The sequence below is a fragment of the Bos indicus x Bos taurus genome, chromosome 2 (genome assembly GCF_003369695.1).
Source record: "Bos indicus x Bos taurus breed Angus x Brahman F1 hybrid chromosome 2, Bos_hybrid_MaternalHap_v2.0, whole genome shotgun sequence".
In the NCBI taxonomy this organism is placed as follows: domain Eukaryota; kingdom Metazoa; phylum Chordata; class Mammalia; order Artiodactyla; family Bovidae; genus Bos; species Bos indicus x Bos taurus.
Window position 1 is genome coordinate 37869950 of NC_040077.1, and position 12584 is coordinate 37882533.

Below are 12584 nucleotides of genomic sequence, written 5' to 3' on the forward strand. Positions count from 1 at the left end.
TTTGAGAGAATAGCATTAAAACATGTATATTATCATATGTGAAATAGATCGCCAGTCCAGGTTCTATGCATGAGACCGAGTGCTCAGGGCTGGTGCACTGGGATGACCCTGAGGGATGGGATGGGGCGGGAGGTGGGAGCGGGGTTCAGGATGGGGAACACATGTACACCCATGGCTGATTCATGTGAATGTATGGCAAATTGTATGGCACAATATTGTAAAGTAATTAGCCTCCAATTAAAAAAAAAAAAGAAAAGAAAAGAATGGCCTTGCAATGGAGAGAGTGCAAGTTTGATCCCTAGTTGGGAATGGGATCCTAGATGCCACAGGGCAATTAAGCCTTTATACTGAAACTGTAAGAAAAAATCCCAAATGACGCAGCAAAGACCTGATACAGCCAAATAAATTTAAAAATATATATATGTTATGAAATAACTTCTGGGTATACTCCACTGTCATGCACCCATTCTCAGTATATCAGTTTCATCAGTTCAGTCACTCAGGTGTGTCCCACTCTTTGCGACCCCACTGACTGCAGCACACCAGGCTCCCTTGTCTATTACCAGTATTTGAAGCTTGCTCAAACTCATGTACATTGAGTTGGTGATGCCATCCAACTATCTCATCCTCTGTCATCCCCTTGTCCTCCTGCTTTCAATCTTTCCCAGCATCAGGGTCTTTTCCAATGAGTCAGTTCTTCGCATCAGGTGGCTAAAGTATTGGAGATTCAGCTTCAGCATCAGTCCTTCCAATGAATAGTCAGGACTGATTTCCTTTACTGGTTTGATCATTTTACATATGATAATATACATGTTTGATTGACTGGTTTGATCTCCTTGCAGTCCAGGGGACTCTCAAGAGTCTTCTCCAACATGACAGTTCAAAAGCATCATTTCTTCAGTGCTCAGCTTTCTTTATAGTCCAACTCTCACATCCATACATGACTACTGGAAAAACCAAAGCTTTGACTAGATGGACCTTTGTTGGCAAAGTAACGTCTCTGATTTTTAATGTGCTGTCTAGGTTGGTCATAGCTTCCAAGCAAGTAAGCTTGCTTCCAAGCTTACTCCTTGGAAGCAAGGAGTAAGCATCTTTTAATTTCATGGCTGCAGTCACCATCTGCAGTGATTTTGGAGCCCCCAAAATAAAATCTGTCACTGTTTCCATTGTTTCCCCATCTTTTTGCCACGAAGTGATGGGACTGAATGCCATGTTTATGATCATGGCATCCAGTCCCATCAATTTCATATGTAATCTTAAAAAAGCCTTTGACTAAGACCATATGCTAAAGAAATAGTGTCATCTACAGTAGCACCCCCTCCTTTATACATGTAAACAAAACCCTTGTCTCATATTTGTAAATTGGCTTAAAAGATGATGACACATATATAAAATAGGATACCTTGCAGCCACTAAGGTAAACAATAATTACAAAAATTACTTGGAATAAATAAATAATTATTTATTATTATTAAAGTTAGTTTTCAAAAAGTCTTAATGTAAAATGGTAGATAGGCTATAATTACAACTATTTAAAATATTCATGCATATAGACAAGGACTAGAAACTTACATACAAAAATAAAAATAATCATATTAAAGTATTATATTGTTGCTATTTTCTTATTTTACACCATTTAAATAATGTATCTTAACAATCATAACAATTCAAAACTCTTTTTATGATTTTTATCAAACCTGCCATAAATAAGGGATTGAGTACAGTATATTTATGTCCATTTAGTGCTGGTTATAGTTTTACTCTAAAATGACTATATTTAAATAATATAGTAAAAGTTTATTAAGATTTATTATATTTTTGGTATGTAAAATACATACTTTTACTCCCATTTCCCTAAGTCAGGACCTTCTCTGAACTTTTAAAATAACCTCCTTGTGGGTCCAGGTTTGCCTGATCCCCACTTCATCTTCCATTTTTATTGATCACCCTCCTTCCAGCCCATCGTCCATCTTGTTGCCTTGGAAATCTTTCTGAAACACAGATCTGAATTGCTGTGGTCAGTTTAATATCCTTCAGTGGCTCCCCACTTCCCACTGCTCTTTCCACCTGAAATAGTGCAGGGATGTATCCTGTCCTTGCCTTGCTAATGCTGTTACTTCTGAGGTATGCAGCCATACTTCTGTCTCTCTCAGTGTCTTGGAGATTATCTAATCGATGTTAGGAATGTAGTATGCTGTCTGAATTAATGAACGGGTGAATGAAACCACATTAGATTGAGTATTTCTACTGCTAGTTATTTTTTAACTTGTATATATGTTTATGATTATAATATAATTGATTAAGATATTGTCTATTTCAGATACAAAATGGAATCTGAAATAAAATCCTTATTCAGTGAAGAGAACATTGGAAATGAATGTCTTTCTGACCTTATGAATTTTGGTAGGTTTTGTTTTTTCTTTGGTCCCACATTTAAAGGGGAGTTTTGTTTTAAAGATGAAAGTGGGCCACACATTTCAGTCTTTTAAATATTAACTGCTGTTTGTTTTTTTCTAAAGGAATCCAAAAAATCTGCATCTTAATGACCTGTTCTTGAAGAAACTTAATAATGTGTTGCTTTGATTTTGTTTCACCATAGAACAGGAGTTATCAGAACAATGGTGCACATATCTTAAAAATGTAATAAATCCTATTCAGCAATTGAGAGAAGATCTAAAATACAGACAGCATCACATTTCACAGTATTCACACTCACACAGTGAATCTAACTCTATGAAAGTATTGGAAGAGGTCAGTATATCTCCTTTACTTTTAATACTGTAATATTTGGAAGAGTCTGAGATAAACGTTTATGTTTTATGTGCTTAAATAGAATGTATAGCAAATTCTGTCCCTTAATCTGTCCAACATGCTCATTTCTCACCTAGAAATGTTACAATAACCTCATAACCCTGCTTTCCTCCTTTCTCCTCCTTCCAGTGTATTCTGAGGTCCTATCCTAGGGACAGGGATTAAGTCATCCTCCTGGTAAATCCCCTCAGGGCTCCTACTGGCCAGGGTTCCTCCTGTAATAGGGGTGGGGCAAGTGTGCAGCCTGAGCCCCTGACCTTTAGCTCAAGATCCTTAGCGTGAGACCTTTAAAGAGAGACTGTTAGAGTGAGATCCTTAGAGACCGTTAGCATGTAACCATTAAGGGGTGACTGTTAGCCCTGTGGTTACAAGTCCCACTTCACCAGCAGTCAGCCATGAGGTGGTCCTCACAGCACGAAGTGTGGTGAGAAGTGGATCACCACCCTCTCTGGGGTGCTCCAGGCCCTCTGACCTCTAGCTGGCAGGTGAGCTGGTGGACCTGGGGAAAGGGTGAGGGCTGTGTCCTTCAAGGCTCCAGAACTTTCACCATGGCCACCCACTGGCCAGGCCCAGGCCCTGAAGCAACAGCAAAACTCTCCCCAATCCCCATCTTTTAGACCTAATGGTGTGGCAGTCTCCATGGGCCACAGTCTGTAGGACCAGGTTCCCCCAGCTTTGGGCCATGTGATGGCTGGGTCCTGGGCTTCTTGCTCCCTCAGTGATAATGGCTGGGCAAGGCCTGGGGAGTGGACCCTGAAAGTGCCACCGGCTGAGATCTGTCTCCTCAGCCAGGCCTGGGCACTGGTGGGAGGACCCAGACTGCTTGCTGGACTAACGCTCCCAGGCAAGGTAACCGGCTGGCACAGGGACTCCCTCCTCCTAGCCAGAGTCTGGATCTTGGCGGGAGGGGAGAAGTTGAACCTTGGGACTTTGCTCTTTCTTGTTAGAACAGAGACTATCATTTGTTTCAGTGGAGGTTTGCATGATCTTTGTGACCTGACCATGACTTAACTTGGAGAACAAAGGATCTGACACTAGAATTTTGCAACAACTAACTATGGCCCCTCCCTTACCTTTCGTATAAAAAGGGATTTGCTAAAAGCTTTTGGGGAGTTTGGGGTTTTTTAAGGCATGAGCCACCTGTCTCTTTGCAGGGCCCTGTAGCAAGCCTTTCTCTGCTCCAAACTCTGACATTTTGATATCTCTTGGCCTCACTGTGTGTTGGGTACCTGGTACCAAAACTCCCCATGCATCTGACCCCACCTTCCACCTCTTTAGTCTTACTATCTATCTGATACCCTGCTTTACCTACTAGACTTTGTCCTAACAGTGCTGGCCTTCTTCCTATTCCTCACATAGGCCAGACTCCTTCCTGTCTCAAGGCCTTTGCACGGGCTGTTTCTTCTGTCCCACTGATGGCTCTTTTTGTCTTTTAGTCTTAGCATTAATGTCCTTTCCTCTGAGATGCCTGTACTGACCACTCATACGAGAGAAGCCCCAGTCACTCCCTATCCCCTCACCCAGTTTATACCTCACTTACCTCCTCCTGATACTTTCTTACCTACTTTTTTATGAGTTTACTTACTACAATGGCAACCCACTCCAGTACTCTTGCCTGGAAAATCCTATGGATGGAGGAACCTGGTGGGCTACAGTCCATGGGGTAGAGAAGAGTCGGACATGACTGAGCTACTTCACTTGCACTTTTCACTTTCATGCATTGGAGAAGGAAATGGCAACCCACTCCAGTGTTCTTGCCTGGAAAATCCCAGGGATGGCAGAGCCTGGTGGGCTGCCGTCTGTGGGGTCACGCAGAGTTGGACACGACTGAAGCAACTTAGCAGCCACTGACTAGAGCATAAACTCCTTTATCATGGTTGCCACTGTATGTAAGCTTTCAGGTGATTTTTTTCTTACTCTATTTTTTTAGTTGCTTTTGTAGTATTGTCATATTGCTTTCATAAATAATTAAAAATGAACATTAAAAATCAGTGCCCATCTGGGGATTAGTAGCAAGGATGTGAAGAAAGGAGGGGGTGATTGAAACAGAGGCAGTCTGGTAAGCTTTCTGCCTTATCACAAACAAAACTCACTGTGATGCAGAGTGGCTATAATTGAACTCATTTGGGGGTTATCTGTCCAGAAGCCCCTTTAAAGCTCCTTTGCCTGATGGACACTGCCTGGATGTGACATCTCTTGAACCCTCTTCCATGGATTCTGAAAGGGACTTTCACTTATTTAATTTGTCATCACTTACTGACTTTAGAGAAAAATTTCTGTGACTTTAAATTTAAATATTGAATAAATCAATAATTTGCATACCGCTTGCTTTAAATGTCCTATAGGTTGACTTCGTGAAGAAACAATTGAAAGCTGTCTATGAACAACTTAGGCTAGAGCAACAGGAAATAGAAAATTATCTTTCAGACTGGAGCATGAAAGTAAGTGCAATACAGATAGTAATCTATCAATTTGTCATTTATATTAAATAGAACAATCATATAATTTTTTTTTTCAGATATTAGATCATTCTTCAGAAGAAAGAAGTAACCTGCTTAGTCAACTGCCCATGGAATTAGAAACTTTGGAATGTCCATACCCTGACTTGAAATCTTCAATCCTTAATGAATTCTATAACTTTACGGAGAAATATCAAAAGAAACTTCAAGATTTTGATCTGCAGTTAGAAGACATATACAGGTGATGAGCTAAAACTTCTTCAATTATGTAGATTTTTGTCATAAAATTTTTTATTTTTTTTAGGGGTCACTATACTTCTAATTTACCATTTTTAGAGACACCTTGTGCTTGGAATATAGTCTACCAGTAAATGTTTAAATTGACTCTTGAAAGGAGAGGTTTTCTTATTTTTTCTGCAAAGTAATTTCCCTGAAGTAACGGTTTTAAAGATTTGTATATGGTTAAAGTATCTTTCTTATTTATCACTTTACTATTGGTAAGAAATAGTTTTTAAACATGAATTTTTTTAAAACTTGAATTTTTTATAACTGAATTTTCATTTCAAGATATGAAGCTTCTCTTCAGTGGAAATTTTAAAATGAGTACTAAAAATTGATTACAGAGGAAAATATACCCATGTAATTATGTTATCTGTAATCTACCATGATTTTGCCCTATACTGAATACAAAACATATTTTATAAACTTTTTTAGAAAATGCACCGTTAAAATTCAAGTTTAGTTAATTTACAATTTTGTGTTAGTTTCAGGTGTATAGCAAAGTGACTCAGCTATATATATATTTTTTTCAGATTATTTTCCATTATATGTTATTATAAGATATTGAATATAGTTCCCTGTGCTATAGAGTAAATCCTGTTGCTTTAAACTAGACTTTGTCCTAACAGTGCTGGCCTTTCTGTTACTTTATGTGTAGTAGTTTGTTAGTCCCATATTCCAAATTTATCTCTCCACTCATTTCTGCTTTGGTAAGCGTATGTTTGTTTTCTATATTTGTGAGTCTGTTTCTTTTTTGTGCATAGATTCATGTATTATTTTTTAGATTCCACACATAAATGATAACATGTAATACTTGTCTTTCTCTGACTTCACTTAGTAAGATAATCTCTAAGTCCATCCATTTTGCTGTAAATGGCAATAAGAAAATGACTTTTGATTGTATCATGAGAATGACAATCCTCTTCTGAATGACAACTATAATGCTAAGTGACTTAAAATTCTTGTTGGCAAGGCCATCTTCTCTAGTGTAAATTCTATATTAAAATTCATTTAATGAACAAACTGAGAAATGCCACCCTGGGTCAAATCAATAACCTACTTCATATAGTGTTAAGTATATAAAGTTTCTGGGGAACACTTTGTAGGAAAATATGCTTTTTACTCTATTATGTTGAATTCAAAAATTTCCCCAAAGAATGTACATTTAAAAAGAAAGAAACACTATTGAAGGGACATATTTATAGTAAATTAGAAGTAAAAGACACTTCCCTTGAAATGAAAGATGATGAATGTGCAAATATTCAGTTCAGTTCAGTCGCTCAGTCGTGTCCGACTCTTTGCAACCCCATGAACTGCAGCACGCCAGGCCTCCCTCTCCATCACCAACTCCCGGAGTTCACTCAAACTCATGTCCATCGAGTCGGTGATGCTATCCAGCCATCTCATCTTCTGTCATCCCCTTTTCCTCCTGCCCCCAATCCCTCCCAGCATCAGGGTCTTTTCCAATTAGTCAAATTTTCACATGAGGTGGCCAAAGTATTGGAGTTTCAGCTTTAGCATCAGTCCTTCCAATGAACACCCAGCAAATATTAGTTTTTATTATATTTCTTAATGAATTGCTTGTGAATGAAGCTCTTCTATGTAAAATTACTAGTGTTAAGAAATTAATAACAAAGACAATCTTAAATCCACCAACCCGAGCTCTTTGCTTTCTTAGCTTCTTGATCCAGACTCCTCTGTGACAGCTTCTGTGTGTCTCAGCTCTCGGAAAGGCAATCCTAGGTGAAGTCTGTGGCTTTCAAGACCTAAGCTGGTTTCTTACTTCTCTGTGGCAACGGTCACATGTTCCTCATAGGCAAACATGTTTGTGGTCTACTGAAAGCCCCCTGCCTTTCTGTCTTCCTTTCTTCCCATCTTGTAATAAAGCTGAGAAAATATTAATAACATATAATTAATAGTTTATTTATTGATTAATTATACTTTAATTGAAACTCAATCACAGTGAAATATTAACCATGTACTTAGTTTATCTCTAATTGTAAAATAAACATCCTCTCTCCCTTCCCAACCCCAACCTTGTTAAAGAGATTTTAGAACTCATCCAGCAAGGATGAGGGGTTTTTTTGTGTTTGCTGTTGGTGTTTTTAGTAATTAGACTGATTGTGCCATGAAGGGAGGTAAACCTGACTGTCGTTTTAAAGCGGGTTGGCTGCCCCATGACCTTTCTTCCCAGATGGCATCTTGTCCCTCAGGAAAGCTGGCTGAGACTGTGGTATTTCTAGGTTAATGGCTCCTAAACATGGAAGCTTTGCCTTAGCAGCCTGTATCAGCTCCCTTCCACTAGGATCTATTTTTTACAACACACTTTCTTACCTCTGTTTGAATCTAAACTCTTTGTGCTCTTCTTTTGGGTAACCCTGCACCACTCAGTAAAGACTGAGATTCACAGCTCCATTGCCATTACTGAGATTAGAGAATGAGATGAATATGCTAAGATTTCTGCCCAAAGAAGCAGCACTGAAGGAAAAAAAGCTCAGAAAGACTTGACGGAAGAAGTACGATTCACTATGGAATCTGAGGAATGCATAGGGTTAAAATAAGACAGAAGGGCGCTGGTGAGAACCTTCCCAGAAGGTATATTCAATGCTGAGGCTGTAAACCCTAGAAGATAAAGTAATTAGCAATATTTGTATCCTTAGCACCAAGCATATCCTGGCACATAGCAGCTTCTAAATAAATGGTTGCTCAATTGAGATGAATGAAAGGTGAAAACAATGAGGTGAGAGTGGCAAGTCCTGTTATGAGAGCAGTAGAAAAGTACTTTGGAAGAATATGGGTTCATAAATTCTAGTTTAATAGTCTGTTTGTCACATATAATTATCCAGAATAAATTTCATATAGCTAATGATATGTTCTACTTGATGAATATTTATTCAGTAATCCTTAATATATAGTGGTCGCTGCTAAGCTCCTTGGTAAGGGGTTCAACAGGTAGACTAGAATGTGTCCTTCCCTTTGAGAAGGCTTGGAATATTGAGGGGAATGGACATATGCACATTATTTACCCTGACCAAATTATAGACAAATGCCAACTGCAGAGACTATGACAAATATGCTGGCAGTGAATGATGAAACACCAATAAAATTGAATGAGATTTCAGAAGTAGTCTTACTGAGGAGAAAGAGAATAAATAGGCTATTCTGAATAACTACAGAGGTGGTGTGCATCAGAAATCTCTGGCTATTGGTGAGTCAGTCATGTAAATATACTGTTCTATCTAGCACAATGAATTATATGTTTAACTCTCATTTGCCAATATCTGCCATGATTTGGATAAGACCATTTCACCTTTTGGTTCTAGTTTTTAGGCCTTGTAAGAATTTGCATAGCTTGTGTATATGTATGCGTACACCTGCACAAGTGAGTGTGTGTATATTTTAAATAGATGCCTACTGCTAGGACTAAGAAGGCTGAAAGGTCTGGGGGACATTTTTAAATTATAAGAAATTTTCATTGCGATCATGGTTAATCCCAACATTTAACTGCTCCTATTTAGTAGCAGCTTGCCAGTTTGGATTGGAATGATTCCATCCCCAGATCCAAAGGTACACCCTAGCTGGGAATGTGTACCAGTCAGTAGCTTCATTTCCTCAGGCCACAGCAAAAGGTGGTCCAAATCAGAGCAAAGCTCAGAACTTTTGTTAGATACAGGTGAGAAGTAGTGCATTCTTTTCACTGTGGTTCTACCAGGAAAGTACACAACTGTGGTTGCTGCTGGCAGCCATGTTGTGAGTGAAGGAGAGCAGCAAACAAGCAGAGGAGAGGGTACAGATACCATGGGAGACTGGGCTGGTACCTTGTTTGAACAGCATGGGAAACCAACCTCATTGCTGCATTTCCAAAAGCAATTAGTCCAATTAATGTCTTAAATCAGTTTGACTATAAAATTCCTAATTTTATTCAATAGTTGATCTGATTTCAAAATACCCTGCTGCTGCTACTGCTAAGTCGATTCAGTCGTGTCCGACTCTGTGCGACCCCATAGACGACAGCCCACCAGGCTCCACTGTCCCTGGGATTCTCCAGGCAAGAACACTGGAGTGGGTTGCCATTTCCTTCTCCAATGCATGAAAGTGAAAAGTGCAAGTGAAGTAGCTCAGTCATGTCCGACTCTTCACGACCCCATAGACTGCAGCCTACCAGGCTCCTCCATCCATGGGATTTTCCAGGCAAGAGTACTGGAGTGGGGTGCCATTACCCATGACTCATGAAATTAATCTGTTAATTTAATACAATTGGAATTGAAGAATTCTTGAACATTATTCCAGAATATATTAGTAAGATTAAGGTTGTGAAATTGCCCAAAGTTTCAGAATGAAGAATAACTAGGGGTTGTTGTTCAGATGCTCCGTCATGTAGAACTCTTTGCAACCCCATGGACTGCAGCACGCCAGGCTTCCCCGTCCTTCACCATCTCCTGGAGTTTGCTCAAACTCACGCCCATTGTGTTGATGATGCCATCCAACCATCTCATCCTCTGTCACCCCCTTCTCCTCCTGCCCTCAGTCTTTCCCATCATCAGGATCTTTTCCAATTAGTCGGCTCTTCCCATCAGGTAGCCAACTTATTAGAGCTTCAGCTGTAGCATCAGTCCTTCCAATGAATATTCAGAGTGGATTTCCTTTAGGATTTCCTTTAGCAAGTTGGTCTCCTTGCTGTCCAAGAGATGCTGATAGTCTTCTCCAATACCACAGTCCAAAAGCATCAATTCTTTGGTGCTCAGCTTTCTTTTTGATCCAACTCTCACATCCATATGACTACTGGAAAAACCATAGCTTTGACTAGACAGACCTTTGTTGGCAAAGTAAGGTCTCTACTTTTTAATATGCTGTCTAGGTTGGTCATAGCTTTTCTTCCAAGGAGCAAATGTCTTTTAATTTCATGGCTGCAGTCACCATCTGCAGTGATTTTGAAGCCCAAGAAAATAAAGTCTGTCACTGCTTCCATTATTTTCCCATTTATTTGCCATGAAGTGATGGAACTAGATGGCATGATCTCAGTTTTTTGAATGCTGAATTTTAAGCCAGCCTTTTCAACCTCCTCTTTCACCCTCAAGGGGCTCTTTTGTTCCTCTTTGCTTTCTGACATTAGGATAGTATCATCTGTTTATCTGAGGTTGTTGATATTTCTCCCAGAAATCTTGATTCCAGCTTATGATTCATCCAGCCCGGCATTTCACATGATGTCCTCTGCACAGAAGTTAAATAAACAGGATGACAATATACATCCTTGACATACTCCTTTCCCAATTTTGAACTAGTCCACTGTTCTATGTTTGGTTCTAACTGTTGTTTCTTGATGTGCATACAGGTTTCTCAGGAGGCAGGTAAGGTGGTCTGGTATTTCCATCTCTCTAAGAATTTTTCAGTTTGTTGTGATTCACATAGTCAAAGGCTTTAGTGTAGTCAGTGAAGTAGAAGTAGATGTTTTTCTGGAATTTCTTTGCTTTTTCTACAAGAAAAATTTCTGTAAGATATAGCAGATGTTAGCAATTTGATCTCTAGTTTCTCTGCCTTTTCTAAATGCAGCTTATACTTCTGGAAGTTCTCAGTTACGTACTGCTGGAGGCTAGCTTGAAGGATTTTGAGCATTACCTTGCTAGCTGTGAAATGAGTACAATTTGTGGTAGTTTGAACAGTCTTTGACATTTCCCTTCTTTGAGACTGGAATGAAAACTGGCCTTTTCCAGTCCTGTGGCCACTGCTGACTTTTCCAAATTTGCTAGCATATTGAATGCAGCACTTTAACAGCATCATATGTTAGGATTTGAAATAGCTCAGCTGGAATTGCATCACCTCCACTAGCTTTGATTGTAGTAATGCTTTCTGGGGTCCACTTGACTTCACACTTCAGGATGTCTGGCTCTAGGTGAGTAACCACACCACTGTGGTTGTCTCTAAGTAGAAAATTAGAGATACCAAGGAAACATTTCATGCAAAGATGGGCACAGTAAAGGACAGAAGTGAAATTGACTTCATTGTGGCTAGGAGAGTGGTAAAACTTGCATACCAAATATAAATATATATTTAATATTAAAGCAAATTAGAAGATTTTATGTGTCTGTAGCAGCTCAGTGGAACAAAATAGAAATACAGAGAGTATCTATAATAATTTAATTTGATGTAAAGGTAAAATTTTTATACTGTGAGGGAAAGATTGGATTATTTATATGATAATACTAAATAACAGGGAATCAGAAAATGAGGTTAGATCTCTTATTCCATGTAACTCAATGAACTCCAGATGCATTCAAATATGAATAAGAAAAAAAATCATAAAAGAATTAGATAAAAATAAAAACAGATATTAAGTAGTCTTGGAGTAGAGAAGTCCTTTTAAAACATGTTGCTGCTGCTACTGCTGCTAAGTCGCTTCAGTTGTATCCGACTGTGAGCGATCCCAGAGACGGCAGCCCACCAGGCTCCCCCATCCCTGGGATTCTCCAGGCAAGAACACTGGAGTGGGTTTAAAACATGTTACTGCAGTGAAATCATGAAGAAAAAATTTAAATATATACAATGACATAAACATTTAATAAAACTTAACAGGATGTTTCCTCAGGCAAGTATAAAATCTTTAAAGAATAAATATGGACTTCTAATTTTCTGTCCAGCAAGTAAGGGGCTTATCATTTGCTACTCTACTCTAATGAGGAGTAGAAAGTTGAGCAAACTGGAAAATCAACAACTCTTCTTCTGTATGTCAGAGGAATAAGGCCAAGGGCAAATCACTGCACCCAACACTGGAGACACAGGTGATAAAGAGAATCACAAATTATCTGAGAAGAAACCCATTAGCAGAAACTTTCATAGGAACCAGTGTTGGGGTAGGAAAACCTGCACTATAATTGATGAATTACTGGATGCTGAGTGTGGACAACTCAGAATTAAAAATCCTAGGGACCTTAGTCATGAGCGCTCCCCACACTTTTTTGAGTTTTAGCTCAAGGAATTCCACTAGACATCCACAGTTAATCTTTGTGAAAACTCCCCTCAAGCCTCTGGTAAGGGAAG

General features: G+C 39.1%; 1 protein-coding gene across 1 annotated transcript in view; it reads left to right on the forward strand.

The window, feature by feature from the left end:
* The window catches only part of CCDC148 (coiled-coil domain containing 148), a 296477-nt gene that overhangs the window by 101118 nt on the left and 182775 nt on the right, over positions 1 to 12584 (forward strand). The window contains exons 6-9 of the mRNA XM_027560231.1: positions 2321 to 2403; positions 2600 to 2751; positions 5157 to 5252; positions 5330 to 5511. Of these exons, the coding sequence (XP_027416032.1) occupies positions 2321 to 2403; positions 2600 to 2751; positions 5157 to 5252; positions 5330 to 5511 (513 nt within the window). The remainder of the gene's footprint in view (positions 1 to 2320; positions 2404 to 2599; positions 2752 to 5156; positions 5253 to 5329; positions 5512 to 12584) is intronic.